Below are 22,982 nucleotides of genomic sequence, written 5' to 3' on the forward strand. Positions count from 1 at the left end.
GGGGGGGGGGGTAACTGGAGGCAGACAGCAGGTTGGGGGGACATGGAACTCAGCAGTTCTGGTGCACTTGTTAGCTTGGGACGTGAATAGGACCTTTAGCCTGGAGATATCGAACAGGCTGTGCAGTATCAATGCGGGCTGGAGCCAACCTTTAATTTTTGTTTAATTTCATAAAAAACGAAATGCAAGCTTGATCGCTTCAGGTGGGCCCTTTAATACTGCTGCTGTCATGATAGCTTGTCATCATCTTCCACAAGAGCAGTTTTCCAATATGTCATGAGCTGTATAATCCCATTCCTGCCCTTTGACATGGTAACATGTTTTGAGGCAATGACGTGTTAAAAGACGTGTATACAGATGTTCGTAGTGGTGCTCTTTCCCGTACCAGTAGTACAGAGAAGCAGCAGTACTTCTTTGGAAAGAGTGCCCTTTCAGTCAAAAAGAATAATTGGCAAATACGTAGTCGATCTCTCCAGCTTCTATATGGAGTTTTTCTCTATATAGAATCTCTACGGAAATTTGCGGCAGCCAGGAAAAATGAGAAGTGTGTTGACCACGTCGATATCTGGAATCGCTATTGAACAGGTATAAAAACCAGATCGTGATGGTCTGTAAGTACAACTGTGTAAATCTCAGTACTGTTTGTGCCCCAAGTCGTAAATATACAGGTGCCTTATTTTTTCAAACCATTTCATCCGCTTTTGACTTTGTACCCCTTTCTCTCTGACAGCGTTCTGTGGTCCAGATGCCACGACAGAGCAGGCTCCCGTGACAAGTTCACATGAACTGTGGCTTCTCCAATCTTTCCTTCCTTGATCACGGTTTCGCCATAAGGTATTGGGGAATATCCTCTTCTGTAGGACTTGTATTCAGATAAGTTCACCTTGGGATTATAAAAAGGCTGGGAAATAACTGCTGCTCTGAGAAACTGCTTAGTTGTGCAAAGCCCGGTGCCATGTAAGGGTTGCTTTTCCCCTGTAGGTGGCGACGGGCGGGCAGGGATTTTGCTGGTCATTTTCAGATGGGAAGGTAACACTGAGAAGGAAAACACTGGTGACGTCATGAGAGGCACTTCCCACAAATCATGCCCTGACTGTTCAGTGAATGAGGCAAAAAGGAAGATTCCCAGCCACATCCCTTTAAGTCCCTGGTAGCTTTTATTTTGTAACGTGAAGAAGAGAAAGCAACGAGTCTGCTTTAGTCGCGTTATAATAAATTAATCCGAGATATGAAGGAATGTTCCTGGCTGGGAAGGTGTTCTACAACAAGACTGTTTCTGGTGCTGAAGAAGGGGCAAAAGACCAAAGGGCCGGTCAGCTGGGTCTGCTTACTATCCTGTTCATATTTTAAAAAATAGCTCAGGGGCTCCTGGGTGGCACAGCGGTTAAGCGTCTGCCTTAGGCTCAGGGCGTGATCCCGGCGATCTGGGATCGAGCCCCACATCAGGCTCTTCTGCTATGAGCCTGCTTCTTCCTCTCCCACTCCCCCTGCTTGTGTTCCCTCTCTCGCTGGCTGTCTCTATCTCTGTCAAATAAATAAAATCTTTAAAAAAAAATAGCTCAAAAAAAGTAACTCCCTCCTATTCCCCTGTCCTCACCAACACGGAGCATTATGTAAATGCCTGTGCATGGAAAAGCCTAACACAAACCTTTCCTTAGGTTAATTTATTTTTATTGGTTTTATTTTTATTTATTTATATATATTTATTTTTTTAGGATAGAGAGGGAGAACGCACGCACACAAGTGGGGGAGGGGCAGAGGCAGAGGGAGAGAGAATCTCAGCTCGGGGCTCGATCTCATGACCCTGAGATCATGACCTGAGCCAAAATCAAGAGTCAAATGCTGAGCCACCCAGGTGCCCTGATTTATTTTTACTGCTTTTAGAAAGCCTTTGCTTTTACACACATTATCACACCAAGGAACCATTAGTATGATCTTTTGAAATAGGAAAATGAAAACCAGAAATTAAGTTGCCCAAAGAGATGAATTAACATGAATCCAGGTTTCTTCAGTTCGGGCTTCAGAATTTCCTGTACTATTAGGGAAATGCCAATCAAAAGCACCACGAGCTATCACCTCACACCTCACCTGTCAGAATGGCTAGTGGAAAAGACAAGAAATCACAAGTGTTGGCCAGGATGTGGAGAAAAGGGAGCCCTTGTGCACTGCCGGTGGGAATGTAAGTTGGTGCAGCCACTATGGAAAAGTGTAGAGATTCCCTCAAAAAACTTAAGAACAGAACTACCATATACAATCCAGCCAGTCCACTACTGGGCATTTATCCGAATACGGAAACACTAACTTAAGAAGATATCTGTGCACCTCTGTGTTTATTGTAGCATCGTTATAGTAACTGAGGTAGGGAAACAACGTGAATGTCCGTCGAGGGGCGAATGGGTAAAGAAGATATGTACACACACACACACACACACACACACACAGGAATACTACTCAGCCATAAAAAAGAATGAGATCTTGCCATTTGTAACAACGTGGATGGACCTGGAGGATATTACACTAAGTGAAATAAGTCGGAAGGAGACAGACAAATACCTTCTGATGTCACTCATATGTAGAATCCAAAAACCAAGCCACACGAAGACAAGCAAGACAAAACAAAGCAAAAACAAAGTCATAGATACGGAGAACAGATCGGTGGTTACCAGAGGGGAAGGGGGATGGGAGATGAGCAAACGGGGTGTAGGGAGTCAATTGTAGGGTGATGGATGGTAATTAGACTTTTGGGAGCGATCACTTTGTAGTGCAAACAGATGTCAAATTACAGTGTTATACACCTGAAACTTAATAATAGAAAAAAAAAAAACGTTAGAACTAAACTCTACCTTAGAGCAGATTTTCTTTGAGTGCTGGTAGAAGAGATTCTCCCTCAGCAGGATTCTGGTATTCCATGGTCACTAATTTATCATTGCTGCGTGGCTGTGGGTCTCCAGAAGTCCCTTTCTGTCTGTCCCCAAAGCCCCCAGTGCCCCAGGAAGCCCTCTGGGACCATCTTGATTTGTAGTCATTTGATGGGTCCCGTATCGGCTCTATTCCTGTAACTGCGACACTGAATGTCACTCATTTCAATGATGTGATTTTTAATTTTGTCAAGATCAGAGCCTATGGTCAGCCTCAGTTTGAAAATTGTTGTTTGGGTTAACGATGTGTCAAACACATGAACGTTTACCCATGACCTTTTGACTGGAGAGCCAGGGAATATTTCTCTTTGGTCAAGAGTCCCTGGGGTTCTATCCTGGCCAGGAATCTGGAGGTTGGCTAGGTGGCTTTGACCCGAATACATTTTGGCTGCCCCACTGACTATAAATGTGTTGATATATAATCGTATCCATCTTAAATGCTTTCAAAATAACTAACTTTAAGGTTCAAAGGCCTGGAAGGAAACAGAAAGGCAGCAAAGAACTACTTTGAAAGAGGATATGCAGTTGTGCAGATGGTCCCATTTTTTTTCACTGTTTAAAAAAACAAACAAACATGCTTCATTGACATGGCCTTGCTAGCACTCTGATAGCAAAAGAGGATGAATGACACATACTTTGCTTATGATTGAAATGCTTTTAAGGTTGTAAAGTTATACTTCTGATCTAAAAGCCCCGAGACATAGCAGAGGACTCTCTCTAAGTATCTTCTGAAATGAAAGAAGGTATCGGAGAGGCTTTTGATGCAGACCTGGCAGAATTTCTGGAATTTTCACTGCTGGTCAAAAGAGCTGTTTTACACTTGTGAGAACATCTCAAGACTGGTTTGTTTTCTCTGTTCTCTTATCCCACTGCTATTTGGTCAGCTTCGCCACGATGTATAGAGACAAGGAAGGCAAGGCGGACAGAAGACTAGAGAAAGCAGTCTTTTTCTCTGCGAATCTGCTAGAAACGTTCTGGCTTTGGGAGCAGGCTGAGTGAAATGCCTGTGTACACAAGAGACCGCTGGAATGCACGCTTGTAAACATTATTGAATGACTATCATTTTTGAAGGTTGGAGGCGCTCTCGTTTGCCTCTACAAAGGTGTTCAGAATAAATTTTCTCAGAAGTGTTGCTTTTAATCACAAGACTAGAAGAAAGATGTGGGCATATGGGGGGGGCGCCTGGGGAGGTCATGGTGGAACATAAGAGAACATGAGAAGAGTTAAAATTTTTATTAAAATTCAGCTTTTTATAATTTATGGAAGCATAATTATGGCATTCCTTGCCATCCGGGCCTGGTTGAGGTGAGGATCTCAAACCTTTGTCGAATAAGGTGATCTGTGCCGCTGACAGTGATGGGTGAAAATGACGGGAAAATTGTCAGTGAATTCTACCACCACTGTCAATTGAAGCACAGATATAAGAAAAGGGAATTCAAAGGGCAAATTAGGTTGTGCTGGAGAATCAATTTCGTCATGGCCTAATAACTTGATCTCAGCGATGCCGTCTATTTCAGTGTAGTTTTATTCCTATGTGTAAATATGCATAAAGTATATAACTGTATCTACTAAATAATATATCATTTAGAACAGATTGTTTTTTGAATGTTAGGTTGGTTTAAACAGGGGTAAAAACAGGGATTATATGGGGGAAAGCATAAACCTTTTTGGATCTCGTTTTCAAGAGCAAAGTAGGGCCCTAGAGAGCTTTTTAAAAGATTTTTAAATTTAAATTCAATTTAGTTAACGTATAGTGTATTATTAGTTTCAGGGCTAGAATTTAGTGATTCATCAGTTGCATAATCACACCCAGTGCTCATCTCATCACGTGCCCTCCTTAATACCCATCACCCAGTCACCCCATCCCCCCACCACCCACGGGCCCTATACAGCTTTAACTAGAGTCAAGGATTGGCACATTTAAACTTGGAGTTGAGAAACTATCCTGACTTAGAAGAAAGCACCTGTTAGTTGAGTACTAGAGGTAACTATGAGTATTTTCCAGAAACATCTGTGTGCTTTTGCTATAGAATAAATCAGTTGTAACTTACATGTTCTGCGGGCAGATGAGTGGTTGCTGGGGGCGGGGCAAGGATTACGAAGGGGCACGAGGGAACTTTCAGGGACGGTGAGCATTTTCACTGTCTTGATTGTGGTGATGGTTTCGTAGGTTTGTGTCCAAAAGTCAAAAGTCATCAAAATGTTTTGATACACGTGTAGTTTGCTATGTTATGAAATGTGGCTGAGGGCTTCCTCATTATCTGAAGTTCTCATCTCTCAGGCTTCGGTCATGACCCACACAGACTTAGGTTCTGGGTGCGGGTAGATGCCTGCGGGCCTTTCCAGGGAGGGCGGACAGAGGGGTGTCTCCGACTGGGGAAGGGAGGTGCTAGTCTATGACTGTTTTGATCCTTTCTGGGCAACTTTAGATCAGCAGTTGTGAACTGCTTCCTTTTAATCGTTTATCACCATGCGAATTTCCTCTTTTTCATAAACAATTTTAATACAGGGGTGCCTGGCTGGCTCATTCCGTAAAACATGTGACTCTTAATCTCAGGGTCGTGAGTTCAAGCCCCACGTGGGATGGGGAGCCTACTTAAAATAAAAAACTAAAAACAAAACACAAAACAATTTAAATACAAAATTAACACATACTTATTGTAAATATTCCAAAATCAAAGCTGTAAGAGTACAAAGTAAAAAGGGCAAGCCCGTTCCTCTCTTATACTTTCAGTTGATTTCCCAGGGGAAATGGTGTTCACAATTTGATGTTCATCTTTGCAGACGTTATATGTAGAGGGGCATGTGTGTGCACGTGCGTACCCATGTATGTGTACTTATATTTTACTTTATTATATTACTTTTACAAAAACAAGATCACATTGTACATTATTATCCTGCAACTTGGGCTTTTTTAAAAAACGATTTTATTTATTTATTTGAGAGAAACTGAGCACGAGCAGGGGAAGGGGCAGAGGCAGAGGGAGAAGCAGGCTCCCCTCTGAGCAGGGAGCCCAATGTGGGACTTGATCCCAGGACCCCAGGATCATGACCTGAGCCAAAGGCAGACGCTTCACCGACTGAGCCACCCAGGTGCCCAGTCTTGTAACTTGCTTTTCATTTTTCCCTATAATAAATATCACCGGCGTCCTTCCACCCTCCCTCCCTTTTTTCCTTTCTTCTTTCTTGCCTCTTCCTCTCTCTTCTCCTCCTTCCTCCTCTCTCTGTCCCTGCTACCTGTCTTCATGGTAGTAATCCTCCTCTTCTCCCTTTGTTTTTTGTTAGTGGCTGAGGTCTCCTTAAGGAAAAAGCATCACAACAGGAATTACTGTACACCTATAAGCCAGGCACTATCTCTAGTTAATTTTTAGTGATCTGGCAGAACGTGCCAGTGACATTGCTGTAGCATTGAAGCCATGACGTACGTAAAAAGCCTACTTCTTGGTACAGACTAAGTCCTATATATAAATATAAATATAAATATTTTAGAGAGGGAGGGTGGTGCAGAGGGAGAGGGAGAGAGAGAATCTCAAGCAGACACCACACCCAGCGTGGATCCCAATACGGGGCTCAATACGGGGCTCGATCTCACGACCCTGAAATCATGACCTGAGCACTGAAATCAAGAGTCGGACACTTAACTGACTGTGCCACCTGGGCACACACCCCCATATATATTATACAAGTTTTTAATTGAAGTGTAATTAACAGACAGTGCTATATTAGCTCAGGGTATACAACATACTGATTTACCAATTCTATACGTTACTCAGTGCTCACCACAATAAGTGTTGTCACCAAAGAACACTATTACCATCTTATTGACCATATTCCCTGTGCTTCAGTATTTTTATTTTAGTATTTTTTATCCTTTTTTATGGAAGCATAATTAACATAGAGTGTTATATTAGTTTCAGGTATACAATATAATGATTCAACAATTCTTTTTTTTTTTAAGATTTTATTTATTTATTTGACAGAGATAGAGACAGCCAGCGAGAGAGGGAACACAGGCAGGGGGAGTGGGAGAGGAAGAAGCAGGCTCATAGCAGAAGAGCCTGATGTGGGGCTCGATCCCACAACGCCGGGATCACGCCCTGAGCCGAAGGCAGACGCTTAACCGCTGTGCCACCCAGGCGCCCCTGATTCAACAATTCTATACATGACTCAGCGCTCATCACCGTGGGGATACTCTCAGTCCCCTTCATCTATTTCACCACCCCCCCCAGCAACCACCAGTTTGTTCTCTGAATTTAAGAGTCTGTTTTTTGTGTTTGTCTCCTTTTTCCTTTATTTGCTTTGTTCCTTAAATTCCACGTATTTCCATCCTGAAATTTTATCCTAGGGCAATAGTTCAACAGAAGTTTGACTCTAGATTCACAAAGATACATATTAATGATAATAATAGCCCATATTTATTACGTGCTTACCATGTGCCAGGCACCAGTTTAAGCACGTTAGAATTATTTACTCATTTAGTCTTTGCATCAGTTAAATTACATGCTGTGATGACATTTACACTAAAATGAGCAAACCAAAGTATAGAGGACTTACACAATTTGCCCAAAATTACAGAGCTAGTAAGTGATAAGAGTCGGGATTTAAACCCAGGCAGTGCGGTTCTGGAACCCACAATCTTATCCCTATACTGTATACTGTCTCTACGATAAAGGCATCATCCACAATAGAAACAAAGTGAAAATAACCCAGACCCTCCACTAGAGGAATGGTTCTATAAATTATGGTAAGAGGCTTCATAAACAAAACATTTCTAAAACAATCCAGCATGAGTTTAAGGTTATTCAAATTCTTGGCATCATCCCCCGAAATTCTGATTTTGGCCTAAGATGAGACCTTGGAATATGTATTTAAGACAAGCCCATCCGGATGTAGGTGATTCACACGACTATACTTTGAGAAACACAGCAACAGACCGTAAAGTGCTCGAGGTCAGGGAATCCAGACATACCTTCTTAGAATGCCAGCACCGAAGGACAGCACATAGAGCAGAAGAAGTGCTCACCTGTCTCTTGAGCTGAACACCTCTCAGAGTCTCTTCTTCCTCTACTCTCTAAATGAGGGTGTTCCCCAGGGTTGTGTCCTTAGCCATCTTCTTTCTGGATTTCTCTTTACACATATGTAGCAAGTTATAATTTCCAAATCACTTACTCATACATTATATCCCTTGATCCTTAAAACCTCAACTGACCCTATAACATGCTCCTTATATTTCCCCCTTTCTCTCTTTCTTTTTTTTCTTTTTCTTTTCTTTTCTTTTTTTTTTTTTAGTGAGCTCTATGCCCAATGTGGGGCTCGAACTCACAACTTCGAGACCAAGAGTCCCATGCTCTACTGACTGAGCCAGCCAGGCACCCCTGCTCATTTCTTAAAATCATAATCCACACAGTATCTCTGCTTCTCTACTTATTTTTAACTCTTCAACTTACTATAATTTGGGTTTTGCCCTCAATATCTTCTATGCTGCAAAATTCAGTGGATACTTCTTGGGGTGCCTGGCTGGCTCAGTTGGGAGAGCATGTGGCTCTTGATCTCAGGGTTGTGAGTTTGAGCCCCATGTTGGGTGTAGGGATTACTTAAAAATAAAATCTAAAAAAAAATTGGTGGCTGTTTTTCTATTCTCATCTTACTTGACCCCTTAGGAATAGTCAATATCACTGACTAACCCTCTTTCTTCACTCCTACATGCCTGGCTGCTCCTTCTGTCTTGCTGAGCTCTCCTCCTCTAGGTGACTGCCAAATGTTGACTTTCCATGGGGATTGGTTCTTTGTTTTCTCATCCCAAGAAGAGCTCATCTACACCTGTCATTTTAAACATGATTTATTTGCTGAAGACATATTACATATAGGAAAAAAAACCCAAAGGCACAACCAAAGTTAAGAGAAAACCAAAGGCAAAAACCAAGGCACAACAAATAGTTGAGGGAAAGGTAGATGAACAGGAACCCACAAAGAAGACGAGGAGGATCAACTGGAAAAGTGAGAGGAAGGCCAGAAGAGTGTGTTGGCCTGGAAGCCAAGGGGAAAGCAAGCTTCAGAAAGGAACAAGTGTCAGCTCCTATCTGTATTCACTGATGCACAGCAGGAAGACTGTAAAGAGCCGCTGAAACTTTATAAAGAAGGAAGTCATTGGCTAGTCAAAGAGATATGCAGTATAGTGGATCAATAATACAAAGAGAAACAGAGATGAGAAATCATATGGTCCCTGAGACCGATGAAAAAGTAGCAGCTTCAGTCCCTTAGCAGCTTTAAGAAGAAAAGTGAACTTGGCAACAGTACAAAAAACTCCAGTGCCTTGGTGGACCATAAGTTCATTATGAACTGACATGTGTCTCAATATTTTTTAAAAATAAGATTGGAAAATTAGCTCGTTATTCTGGAAGAGTATTTTAAGATAAAATATTCATAAACATTTAATTTTAAAGCCTGTGAACAACAGGGGAAGAAATGAGAACAACTGTTTCATTTGTTGTTGTTATTGTTTTGGGGAAACAGGAATTTGCATTGGGGATTTTACTTTATTTTATTTTTTTTAAATGTATGTATGTATGTATATAATCTCTACACCCAACCTGGGGCTTGAACCTATCACCCCAAGATCAAGAGTTGCATGTTTCTCTGCCTTGAGCCAGCCAGGCTCCCCTGTGTTGGGGATTTTAATGGAGGCCGGGTTTTTGATTTTTAAGAACAATCGGGTCCTCTTGGGAAAGTCAGAAAATAACTCAGATGCTTCCTAATCCAGGTATAGAATCCTACCCCTGGAGAAACAGCTGAGAAGAGATCCTCTAGAGCAGAGAGGTCAAGGACTGGCAAGCCAGTGAGTCACGCAGATATGTTTATTTGCACTCTGCAGTGCTTTTAAGTTGTTTAAATTGATTGCCAACATCTGAAAATCAGATTTCACATAAGGACCTAGACTTTTGGTCTGTTTGGAGTAATAGGCGTATCTGGCCGTCCCAGGCCCTTCTTCCGTCATTGCAGCGGGAGCTGAGGAGTGACTGCCCCTTTAGATCATCCGGTTCCTCGGTCTCTGCTCAGTATTCTTTGCTCACTGAGACCATCTTGCTGTTTGCTGTAGTTATCTGAGTTTTGTCCTCGGCTATAGAATTTACTGCCTATTTTTGCTTCACTGTGAGATGGAAGTGATAGGCAGTTTTTTGAAAACTGTAAAAATTCAGTACATCAAGCACCATAAAATAGTATTTGACTCATTTCTCTCCAAATTTGGTAAGAGCCTTTTTGACACTTCAGGAAAATGGAGAGATCTGGCTAAAATATAGACACTCGTTTTCTTATGTAGAAATCACCCTTGTGAGAGATATGGGGCATATAGTGAATCTCAAAAAGTTGATGATTTTTAGTAGTCTTTGTGAATTTAATTTTAAGTAGAAGAAATTTTGAAATAAGATCCATTTATAATTTTAAACGAGTGACTAAAAATGCATCTATCGAAAGTTTGATTAAATTAGTAGTAACATTTTTATTAAAACTACTTTACAAAAAGTTATAACTCAATTTCTGGACTTTATTCCTGTGCATACATGGCTTGGACACAACTGTATCCAAATGACACTGTAAAAAAGCAGCTTTGAGCATTTTTTTTTTAAAAAGTAGGCTCCATGCCCAACGTGGGGCTTGAACTCACAACCCTGAGATCAAGAGTCACACACACTACCTAGTAAGCCAGCCAGGCGCCCTATATTTTTTCTTCTTTTTGATTATTTCTGTAGGATAAGTTTCTAGAGAAGGTTACTTGATCAAAGGAGATGAGCCTTTTTATGATTCTTGCTTTGGTTTGCTAAATTATTCTAGAAAAAAATGATGTACATTATTTCTGGGAAGATATGAAGGTACCTGTGTTTTTTCTTCCCAAAACTCTCCCAGGAATTGGTTTTTATCATTTTTATTCTTTTGTGTAAAAACTATTAAATGGAATTGTAGATCTTGAAACTAATTAAGAGCTAGAAGTTTGTATCAGTTAGCTATCATCATGTAACAAACCATCCCCAACCTTAGTGGCTTAAACAACGGCAGTTTATTTTTTCTCTCAAGTCTGTAGGTTGGCAGGACTGTTGTGCTTGCTCACGGGTCCGGGGCCAGTTGGTGGGTTAGCCGGGGACTGGCTGGTTTAGGATGGCTCACCTACCACAAGGGGGCTCTTTTTCATGTGGTCTGGCAGCCTCCAGCACGCTAACTCGGGCGTGTCCTCATGGCACGGTTCCAGGAGAGTAAAGGCCATTGAGACCTAGGCCTAGAACTGGCACTCTGTCACTTTTGCCACACTCTAGTGGCTGGCGGGGAAAAAAGGCCAGTTCACATTCAAAAATGGGGGGGAAACAGACTGTATCTCTTGAGAGCGATGACTCAAAGTCACATTGCAGAGTGTGGCTATGGCGCTGGGTGGAGACCTGGGATTATTTTTGCAGCTGTTGTACCATGGCATTCAAATGAATGTTGTCCTTCAAAGTTGTCATCTTTCAAAGCTCTATACTCATTCCCACGATGTACAAACAAATGAAAAAAGAAAGAATTAGAGCTCTTATTGGAATCTCCTTTTAAGGAGGAGGTGGTCATAAGCCAATTAAGAAAATCAGTTTTTTAAAGATTTTATTTATTTATTTGAGAGAGAGTGAGAGAAAGCACAAGAGGGGGAAGGTCAGAGGGAGAAGGAGACTTCCTGCTAAGCGGGGAGCCTGATGCTAGACTTGATCCTGAGACCCCAGGATCATAACCTGAGCTCAAGGCAGACGCTTAACCGACTGAGCCACCCAGGCGCCCAAGAAAATCAGTTTGTTTTTCATAGTCACCCATTTTATGCAACATTCTTGATTCTAGGTAATTTTTGATAATTTCTAAATATCAAATCCATGAGAAAAGAATTTCAAAACTGACCTCCATCGAGACTACTTTAAAGAATGTAACCCAGACTTTGAAATCAATCCAAAAGGAAGTATTCTAAAATGTTTAACACAAAGGCAGTATCACTGGAATAAGTGGGAAGAGCATGACAAACTTGATTACTTTGAAGTGATTAACTACTTTGTGTGTATTTCTTTCTGGAATGTTTTTTAAGAGCTGTTGCTTTAAGAGCACCTGGGTGGCTCAATCGGTTAAGCGTCTGCCTTGGGCTCAGATCATGATCCCGGGGTCCCAGGATCAAGTCCTCCAGCAGGAAGTCGGCTTCTCCCTCTGACCCTCCCCCATCTTGTGCTCTCTCTCTCTCAAATAAATAAATAAAATCTTTTGAAATAAAGAGCTGTTGCTTTAAATTAGGTTGTATAAACAAATGCCTACTGCCTGTAGATAAATTTTGGAGTTCACTGTATCTTAGTTGAATATCAAATTAATTTTTCTCCTAAAGGAGCTTAGTGTTGACTCTTACTTAGGTTGCAAATTGCAGCAAACGAACTGGATTTTCTTCTTCATTTTGCTATTTAGATACTGTTTTTGGAGAAAGAGAACATGCTTGTTTTCATAACATCCCAGTTCAGTGTTGCTATTAGAAGAATTCTTAGTACCTTAGCCTCTTAGATATAGCCTTTGGAGGCCTTTTAAAAAAACAGCTTATGCAAACTCAAGGAAATTGATTTAGATTGTCCTTTATGGACAGTTATTTTGTAAATGGGTATTATATGCAACTGATGAATCACTAAATTCTACCCCTGAAACTAATAATGCACTATATATCAACTAAATTGAGTTTCGATAAAAAATAAAAAAAGAATTATGTACCTATAAAGTTAACCAAGATTTAATAGTAAATTTTGTGTTAGAATTTCCATCAGCTAGCTATATATGTTTGAGTCTAAACCTTCCTGAAGTTGACATTAGTGAGAAACTCAGGTTATGTGGACTCTGAATATATACACTTCAGAAAGAACTCCTTTATTGGGAAGTGCTCTTTGAAGTCAGCAAATAGGAGCAGAAATCCTTCATTCCCAGTATTAGCGATCTTATTCACCTTGGGGCAGCTTAAAAGAATTTGTTACTATGAAATGCCAGCAAGCACTCATGTTTGGGGGGTTTTCCAGTCCCAGAGTAGAGGGCAAATTCATCTGGTTACTCATTAGAGGAAGTTATCTCCTCTGTACTTGAACTTAGAGTTCAGTTTAGTTCATGGCAATAGACTAGAGGCATCCGAGCAAGTATGTCCACGTACGATGTAGTATGCTAATAAGTCAGGGGCGTGCTCATGAATGTGCTACGGGTATTTCACCCTTTTCCTACTTCTGTAGCACCCCAAGCCAGTTTTTATGGGATTCGGCCTTTGAGATCAATCACTCAAGAGATTGGAGATTTGGAATCTTGGGGGTCTCAATGTGGGCAGGTCATTTCATTTTCCTGAGTCCGTCTGAATTTCCCCATCTGTAAAACAGGCGTGAGAATGCCTGCTCACAGGTTGCTTCATGAATCAGATGAGATAAAGTAAGACTATTGCCACTAATAAATAATCATCATGGCTTGTGTTTATTGAGAACTTCCTGTGTGCCAGGCACGATCCTAAGGATTTCACACGTACTTGCTCATTGAATCCTCTTGGAAATCCTAGAATCTCTATTTTTCAGTGAAGGAAGCTGAAACACAGTATAGCTGACCCTTGAACAGCATGGGTTTGAACTGCATGGGTTTACTTATATGTGGCTTTTTTCCCCAATAAATACAGCACTGTAAGTATATTTTCCCTTATGATTTTTTAAAAAAAGTAATCTCTTCCCCCCAATGTGGGGTTTGAACTCATGACACCGAGATCAAGAGTCACGTGCTCCACGGACAGAGCCAGCCAGATGCCCCCATTTTTTTCCCTTCCTTATGATTGTCTTTTTCTTTCTTTTTTTTTTTTTGAAGATTTTATTTATTTATTTGACAGAGAGAGACAGCCAGCAAGAGAGGGAACACAAGCTGGGGGAGTGGGAGAGGAAGAAGCAGGCTCCCAGCAGAGCAGGGAGCCCGATGCGGGGCTCGATCCCAGGACCCTGAGATCATGCCCTGGGCCGAAGGCAGCCACTTAAGGACTGAGCCACCCAGGCGCCCCTCCTTATGATTTTCTTAATAACATTTTCTTTTCTCTAGCTTACTTCATTGTAAGAATACGGCATATCACATATATAACATACACATTGTTACTCGATTGTTTCTGTTATCGATAAGGCTTCCAGGCCACAGTAAGCTATCAGGAGTTGCGTTTTGGGGGAGTCACAAGTTCTACGCGGATTTTCGACTGCACAGGGGTGGGGGGGTTTGCACCCCTTGCTCCCATACTGTTAAAGAGTCCACTGTATATGGAAACTCTTTGAAAGCTCTGAAACACATTAAACAGATGTAAGCTATCGTCTCAATTCTCCCCAAAGTACACTTTGCCTGAAATATTGAGCCGAAGTCCGGGAATGTTAGCACTATTCAAAATCCAAATCCGTATTTTGCTCCATCTGTATGAAAATGCTCTCTTTCACCCTCTAAGGTTTCCAGGGGCTACCATGACGGTCACCGTGGTGTATGATAACTCTGAGGCAACGGAGCTCTGTGCCGCTCAGCACCTCTACCTCAAGCCCATAGCAAAACTGATGATCAATGTCTTGCTCCCAGAGAGCTCAGAACCGATGAGGCCCTTCTCCAACTGGGAAGTGCTTGACCAGCTGAAGAGCCTGATTTGCCCTGACCAGTTCACCACCGTTCGGCTCTCCAAGAGCACGAAGGACTTCATCCGATTCGAGGGCGAGGCTGAAACGCGCAGTTTGGTTCAGATCTTGAAGGCCAAGTTACATGGGAAGATCATCAAGCTAAATGGTTTGAAGACAGACTTAAAAGTCGTGGCTACAGATGCCCAGGGAGAGTGGGAACGTTTCCCCAGGGAAAAGGAGGCCTCAGGGAGCGATGGGGCCGAAGAGCAGGACCAGGATAAGAGCCCAGATTCTATCTATTTCGAAGGCTTGCCTTGCAAATGGTTTGCGCCCAAAGGTTCCAGCGGGGAGAAGCCCTGTGAAGAGATCCTTCGGGTGGTCTTTGAAAGCTTTGGGAAGATCAAGAATGTGGACATCCCTATGCTGGACCCCTACAGAGAAGTGATGACTGGTGGAAACTTCGGGGGTTTTAGCTTTGGCTTGCAGACCTTCGAGGCTTTTATACAGTACCAGGAGTCAACTGACTTTGAGAAAGCCATGGAGTCCCTTCGAGGGATGAAGCTGATGCTGAAAGGAGATGATGGGAAAGCTCTGGCCTGTAACATCAAGGTAAGAAGGAGCCAGAATTTCTTTCATTTCCCACCATTCAGGTGGTCCTGAGCAAAAGCTGGAAGGAAGCATCTAGAATAAATTTCCTTAGACCCCCATTAGGCTCTGATCAATAGCTGATGTAGAGATTTGTGTTGTCACTCATAAACGGATGTTTAGGAAGAAAACTAATCCTGATGTGGACATTCTTCTGCCAGCCGTGGTTTGGAAGGGATGGTTCTTATAAATCTGGGGTTCAGCCCCGACTTCTTGAGGGCACTGAAGAATTCTTCTGGCCCTTATGGAACTATCTCACATGCTTGTTCCATTACACGAGTTGCTGAGAGAAAGGATCCATGCAGTTTGAAAGCACAGGAGAGCAGTTTGCTCCCTGTTATTCTTGGGGGCAACAACCTACATTTTCAGGATGTCTGTCAGGTAAATTGCTGGAACATACTCTCAACAAACTGGGATCCTTTCCTTCCAAGATCATGCTGCCTATCCAGCCATGCCACCTCATCGATGTCTCAATACTTGGCCATCTCCTTTTTGACCTCTTAATCCAGCAGAGGAAAAGATGCTACTAAACACTCCTTATTCTCTCAGTTAGCCTTGAGCATGCATTTGGACTTTCAGCTTAAGTAGCTTCCTATGTATGAGTGTGTGTGTGTGTGTGTGTGTGTGTGTGAAGCTACTTACATTAAAATACATCTTTTAAAATTATGAGCTATTAAGCCAGACAAAAGATAAAACACATACTATAATGGCCACCCATGTACCCGTTGCCCATCGTAAAAAAAGAACACATCACCCATGAGATGAGACGCCATCCCCCTCCCTCCCCTCAAAGGTGGCCACAATCGCGAATTTGGTGTTTAGCATTCTTGTGTACATTTAAAGGGCTGTTTTTGCCTCCTTTTCATTTTCAAGCAAATTTGTAGTGCCTTGATTGGACTTTTGCTTTGTTCGGGGGATTTGCAAAGTAGCTTAATAATCACTACAGTCCAATCTTGTATCCCATTAGGTCAGTTCTCTTGCATCTGTGCTTCCCCAATCCTTCCTCCACCCCCTACACATTATTATTATTATTTTTTGCCTATTTTTGTCTCTGGCAACTCAAATACCTGAACTCAGTTGATCTTTATAACAAGCCAGAGGTAATAAACTCACATCCCTCAGAGCCTGTGCCCATAATGACACTGTAATGCCATCTAAGGCCATATGAGAGCTCCTCAAGGGTTCTCCCAAAGGCAGTTCTAGAACCCAAGGGGCTGTTGGGCAGGTGATCAAGGAACAGGGGAACAGTATGGGGACGGGAATGCGGAGAGGACATCTTGAATTTATCGAATTTTGAATTGTTCTGTACATACTGGTTTCATCTCATGGGCCTGGGACACACCCAGCCGGCTGGCAGACTTTTCTAATGAAACTCTGAATTGTCTGTGGGCAGGTTATGTTTGATACAACCAAGCATTTCAGCGAAGGGGCTATAAGGAGGAGAAATCAAGAAAGGCTAAAGTTACAAGAGCTGGAGGAAGAAAGGAAAAAAGTAAAGAGAGACGAGGAAGAGGCTGCAAGGTGAGGAGACCAACGTTAACAAGGAGGGAGTTTTCACTTTTGAGGTGTGGGTTTACCCCTTCCGGGTGAATGGCCACACTCGATAGGTCACATTGAGGTGGGGGTGGCAGGAATTGGTACAGATCAGAGAACTCTGCAGAAGCCTACAGTCTTCCAGCTGTGCTGTTACGAAACCAAAATGGCCAGACTATTGAAAATGAGAAACTTAAAAAGAAAGTTCTCAGGGAGAACAAGTAATGAGTTAGATTAAGATATTTGGGAAGATATGATTAAAAAAAAAAAAAGGATCCCGGCTTTTACAGTGAAAATCCTAGCCCACCAAATTAAAAAGTTGACCAGTTTACCCCCAATTTACCAAAGTATACCTTGCCTACTAATTTAAGATTAAAAAAACCAAATTCTTCTTAGGTTTGGGAGAGATTTTCTTCCATGAAATGGTCAACAGTCAAACCAACCCCTCGACAGGAAGGCATAGATTTCTTGGCCTTCTATTTCTTGTTGGCTTAAGTTCTTTTGGTGAATTTGAGGAACCTCCATGTTTATTTCTTTGAGCTTATCCTTGTTTTCTAATTTAGGGACTTGAGCCTAGAAAGGGCTATTGGATTGCCAAAGGTTTGCCAAGAGATACAAACGGGCTCTCAAAACCAGTTTTGCCTCTTGGCCCCTCCCCTCACGTGTTTATTCTTTCAGTCTTTCTTGTAAATTACAGTCATTCAAAAAAAGGAGACAGAGAGTCCCCTTCCATGTGCCTTTCAGTTTTTTGGCTGGCGGGGTGATAGCAGTTGCTTGAGATCATGTCTGTGAAACTCGGCCGGAGTTTGAGCCCAGCCAGGGCAACTATTCCCCCAAATTTCCAGACTAAACATGCAGTTGAGATAATCTTCCAGCTTTTGGCTAAGTCCTCACTCAGGTAATTGTCCCTTCTTTCCCCTTCCCCATGGTTCCATAAGGGCCCAAGCAAAACAGTTCAGTTTTTTGGAAAACAGCAGTAAACCAAGGCCATATTCTTCTAAGCCAGGATGTTTTATGATAGTGTTCTGTGTTAAGTGATAGGTACCAAGGATGAGTTCTCAGCCACAAGAGTTTCCGAGTGCCTTGACTTCCCTTATAAGCCTCCGTGAAGCCAGCTCCATGGAAAGTTTTGATCTCAAGAGAAATGAAATCACCACTGTGATGGCTAGCTCCCCAACCTGGACTGCTTGTGGTTTGAGAAAGTAGGGACTTCTAGAAGCCCCTTCTTTGAATTCTGTAGCCTTCTTTCTGTATACCCTCTCCTGTACATGCTTCTGACCAGCTCAGTTTTGTGTCCTTCCCCTTTGACTGATGCGCCAATGGTGTCTTATTCCCTCAGTTGTCTATGTCAAACCCTGGGGTTAGCACTGCGTGATTCTGGGAAACCGAAATGATCCATCCTCCCCCCAGCAGTGGGGAAGGAGCTGGAAGGAGAGCCAATGCCTTAATCCATGCCTTCTGAATGATTGAATCTTAATCGTTGTCCAGAAAAAGAAAAGAGGAGGAGAGGAGAGCCCAGGAAAAGAGGAAGAAGGCCAGGGTCAGGAGACGAGGCCCAAAGGAGAGAGACAGACGCCGGCGCAGGAAACCGAAGGCCCCAGCCCCCGCTGACGGCGCCAGGGAGCCCGACTCTTCGGAGGAGTGGGAGGACAGGAAGTACCTGCTGGCCCAGAGGCGGGTGGAGGCACTGCGGTTGCTACGGGTCCTCTTGAGGAAAACTGCAGTAAGGCTCTTTCTCAATCCGTCTTCGCTTTTGGTAGGTACTTGGTCCTTCGGAGCCGCACTTTGACACTGACGCGGTGGCCCATTTAAAATCAATTCCGTGGAAGACTCTTTGTCTTCCTCGGGGTTTGTTTTCAATAGGCCGATCTCCAGTAACCCCAACTGTGGATTTTCACAAGGGAGGGCGCCCAAGGGCTCCGACACCGTTGTGTCTCACCCCTGCGGTCTGCCACACCCACACTTTGTGTTCTCGAACTCCGGGACTGTGCGACCCAGAGCAGGATAGCTGGTGAATCTCCTCGAGGCTCCTAATGCCAGGGGGAGGGGATGGAAGGCATGGATGTTAGGCCGGTAGTAGCGTTCCAGTAACTTCACTTGTCCATTCACCTGCAGTGGGTTTGGATGGGAAGGAAGAGCCTTGGACAGAGACCTTTGCGTAGCGAGCTCCTGTTAGTCTAGTCTTAAACTCTTTGCTAGGGAATTTCTGACAGCAGAGCAATTTGTTTTGTTTGGAGTTTCCATTTTGGAGTTTCACAATTTTTTTTGTTTTTTGTTTTTTTGCCCCACTTTACTGACCTCCTAAAAAAAAAAAAACAACAGACTCTGCAGATGGCCCGGAGTTAAGGCCAGAAAGGTTCCCAGATTGTTTATTTAAAAACGCATCTTCAGTGTTTTTAAATATGCGGAGTGAATGGCATCAGGGTCAGATACTCTGATGGATATTTGGATTCCCAGCCTTTCTCTCTTTAGTGTGGACAACCAACCTTGAAAATCCGGATCAGAAAAATCTCACATTTACATTTATAATAAGTCTCGCTGAATCTCTTAATTTACTGTAATGACCTCCAGGGGTGATTCCTTTCTAAGAATTTGTCTCTCTAAATGTATGTGGTGCCTAACTCTTGGCCCCATGGGTGGGGCCTCACACTGATGACGCAGTCCCCAGGTTCTAATCCCAGGTAATGGGTAGGCACTGTCCCGAGGTGTGGCTCGTGTCAGCGNGAGCACAGTGCGATCTCTCCCAGCAGGGTGGGGTCCGTGGGCAGCACCTTTCACCCGCCCTGTGGTTGTGCAGAGCCGACAGCACAGACAGACCCATTGCCACGGCCACACTTTCTACCTGCCGCCTTGCTTCTGACTGAAGCAGGCGAGGGGGGACAGCTCGGGGACATCTTCACCAGCAACCCATGGGAGGAGGCGGGATGACAAACAGAGAGACAGGTTCTCTTTTAAGCCAGTTGATTCCCTTTTAGAACACATTTCACCCATGAGTGTTTTCCTATTCTAGGATCTTCTGGGAAGGCTGTAGAGCATTTCTTATTCCTCTTACTACCCCCAGCCCCTAGCCTAAGACTTGGAACTGTAAGTCCTCACCAGTTTGTGAACAAATAAAAAAAAAAAAAAGGTTTCGTATGCTTTGAAGGTATGTGAATCATGGCGCACGGCTCACATTCGCCCAAGACATGGAATCCCGTGCCTCCTCTTTCCTCCGTTCCATATTGTTCTGAATTTGAATCTACCTTACACGTTAGAAACCTCTTCAGAACCACACCAGAAAGCCCAGTTTTCTTTGAGATTTTTACACTGTGAATTTTTTCATGTGAGACTTTTAACCTTTTTCTTTAAAGGGACCCACACAGTTTAACCCACAGGGGGTAGATGATGCAAGCCCCAAAGTGAATCAGGCTCCAAGGAACACGTTGGAAAGTCTGAAGAAAGAAGAGTTAAACACTCAGTATCTTCAACATCAGGAGGGAATGCCAAAATATCAGGTTGCCAAGTCAGACAATAAACGAAAACAAAAAATGAAGAAAAGAACTAGGGCTCACTTACGTAAATCTTCCCACCACCTTGGGAGAAAAAAAATAAGATATTCAGCTAGAAAAGAGAGAACTGGAAAATTATTGACCGAGGGATACAATCACAGTTTGGTCTCTGACCAGAATTCTTTGCTGAAGGCGATGATTCAAGATCAGTCTCGTGAGAAAGAAGACCACTCCAGTTCTAATAAATCCAATTCTTCCCGATTATCTGAACCAGACCATGGCAGGAAACAGAAGATCTATGAAACAGATGAATTTATTGATTACCTGTTAAACTATTATCAAACTCCGAAGTATGCCCGTATCTGCCTAGAACCAAGCCACATAGCAAGCCCAAGTCAGTGGCAGAGGGCTGTCCGTGCTAAGGGAAATGGATTTCAAATCAATTTGAGAAAACGTAAGCATCACTCCACCGGTCTGAGCCAAATGCAAAGCCCAGCAACGAGAGAACGGGTTCCAGAAGATGACTACCCGTCAGAGATTTATACTCAGGATCCCGAACAAAAACCCCAAAAGAGAGGAAAAGTGGATTACGCCAAAGAACATACCGAGGAGTTAAAAAATCAGTGCACGGACCCAGCCAGTGAAGCTGACAATCACCTGTCCCCAGCTGATGGAAAGAGCCATCTGTTGGAAAAGACGCAAGCCTACCAGGTCAAAGATTCCAAATCCACAAGTCAAAGCCAAGTTTCCTCACCCAGTAGGTCCGCAGACTTAGATTTGGAGTTGACAGATTTCTTAGAGGAGATCAGTAGTGATTCCGAATGCTTCAGTGAAACCCTTAGCATAAACAAAGAAGAGAAAGAGAGGTCTGTGGCCACATATGAGAGCTCCCCAGAAAAAAGATCTCTTGATGATGACGAGATCACCACTAGCGACCGAGAAATTAGGTCAAGTCCGCAGACCTTGTATTCAAAGTGGAACCGTGATGGGGAAGACAGCTTCTCTAAACCCAAGCTGAGGACACCAGGTGAGAGGGCCAAGTATGAACTGAGATGTTCATGGCTCGAGGGCGAAAACAGCTCCATTAGAGGTGAGAAGAGCACCAGCAAAAGGAGGGCAACGCTGGCCCCCAAATACTTGTTCGACGACGGCTACTACCACGAGTCCGGTCCTAGCAGTCTGTTAGGCCACATCGCGAGGAAGAAAAGGAGGTTCGGCGATAGCCCATGTGGCCAGCAAGCGAACTACAGGCCTGCTCATGTGCCAACAGCACCATCAAAAAGTGCTCATGTTTTCTATTTGGGGGATTTGCCCCAAAGAAGAGAGGCTCCATGGAAGTCGGAATATAACCAGGAGGCCAGAAGGTTTAAAAGACACGAGCATTCTAGAGATTCTGTGCTGAATTCTGGTAATTATTATATTAGACATAACAGTCAGGAGCATCTGGACTGTGGAAGCTATTTTGGAAATGGCTACGCTAGTCCCCTATATTTTCAAATGTTTTGAAGGTCTCTTAGATCAGAAACACCCTCATTCTTAGCAAAAAATGTGCAGGAAGAACATTTAAAACCAAATATAGCTATGTAGTTAGCAACTACAGAGCAAGAGAGCGGCACTGAAAAGCTTGAGCAAGGTCAAATGCAAAACCTTGTTTGTCTCGCCAAAGTATAAAGCATAAATGACTGCAGGTGTGTCGGCAAACTTTGGAAATAAGAGACATCCGGATTCCAAAGGCTGGTGGAACACCGTGCCTGTACGACTTGATCCAAGGACAGACTTTTCTACAGTTCGGCTGAAACCTGGTGCCAGCGAGGAAGCAAAGGAACACTGGGAGGCGTTGACAGCCCTCTGCATGGCTCTCTAGCTGTTAGAATATCAGCATTTGGTGTCAGTTATCTTCAAAGTGGACAACGGTGAGTGAAATAGGCTCTTTTTACACGTGCTTGGAGTTGGTCAGGAACGCCAGGTGTAGCCACAAAACTTTCCTGACTTTTATCTAGAAATAACTACAGGTAGAAGACGAGATTACAGCTCGGACACACCATAGACTTCTTCGTGACATTGGAAGGGTTTGTGACCACCCACCAGAAGGAAATTAATCCATTAATATGTTCATAGTACTCAAAAGAGTTGTCCTTTGAGAAACAAAACTTGAAAGAATCAACGAAAAGGGGCTCGGATTGTCCTTTGAGGCTTAAATGGTTGGTGGACCATTCGCAGAGCTGTTTTTGGAAGAACCCCATGTCATTCCATCCTAGGAAAGCAAGAAAATTGAAGTAAAATAACCAGTGGGATTTGCAAAAGGCAATATGGAAAGATCCCAGGGCACCACTAACGGCACTTGGGAAGATAGGACATGGCAGTATTCCATTTCAGGTTATGTAATCCTTTCACTCAGGGTTGGGTGACATCAGTTTGTAAAAAGCCACTGACTATCCCCAAACTGACTTTTATAAAACATTAACAAGTGCCTCCTCAATCCTCAATAATGCCATGGAGTTAGGAGGAGTCAAGGGCAAAGCCCTAGTTTTCTGGCTGGGGAAAAATGGTATGTGTGCAGGATTTGTAAACTCTTAACAGAAGCAATTTATCTTTTTACCTACTGGTTTTGGACTTCTTGAATATGTTTTTAAATGGAGATATTTTATAGATTCGTAAAGACATCTTAACACAGTGCATGTTCTATTGAAAGCTCGGCTGATTCATTCTGCCTTATATAGGATTTAGGACCTCAGGGGCAGTAGATGACCTTTTTTTTTTTT

At 43.1% G+C, this 22,982-nt stretch overlaps 1 protein-coding gene across 1 annotated transcript; it reads left to right on the forward strand.

Annotated features, from left to right (window-relative positions):
• The first annotated feature begins 14,354 nt into the window (after positions 1-14,354).
• Positions 14,355-21,726, forward strand: LOC103677720 (A-kinase anchor protein 17B-like). The gene is made up of 4 exons (XM_008706957.2): positions 14,355-15,163; positions 16,593-16,720; positions 18,221-18,455; positions 20,083-21,726. The coding sequence occupies exons 1-4, from the start codon at positions 14,411-14,413 to the stop codon at positions 21,724-21,726; spliced, it is 2,760 nt and encodes a 919-aa protein (XP_008705179.2). The 5' UTR covers positions 14,355-14,410.
• Positions 21,727-22,982: the final 1,256 nt, after the last annotated feature.

Source organism: Ursus maritimus (assembly GCF_017311325.1).
Source record: "Ursus maritimus isolate PB19 chromosome X unlocalized genomic scaffold, ASM1731132v1 scaffold_X1, whole genome shotgun sequence".
In the NCBI taxonomy this organism is placed as follows: domain Eukaryota; kingdom Metazoa; phylum Chordata; class Mammalia; order Carnivora; family Ursidae; genus Ursus; species Ursus maritimus.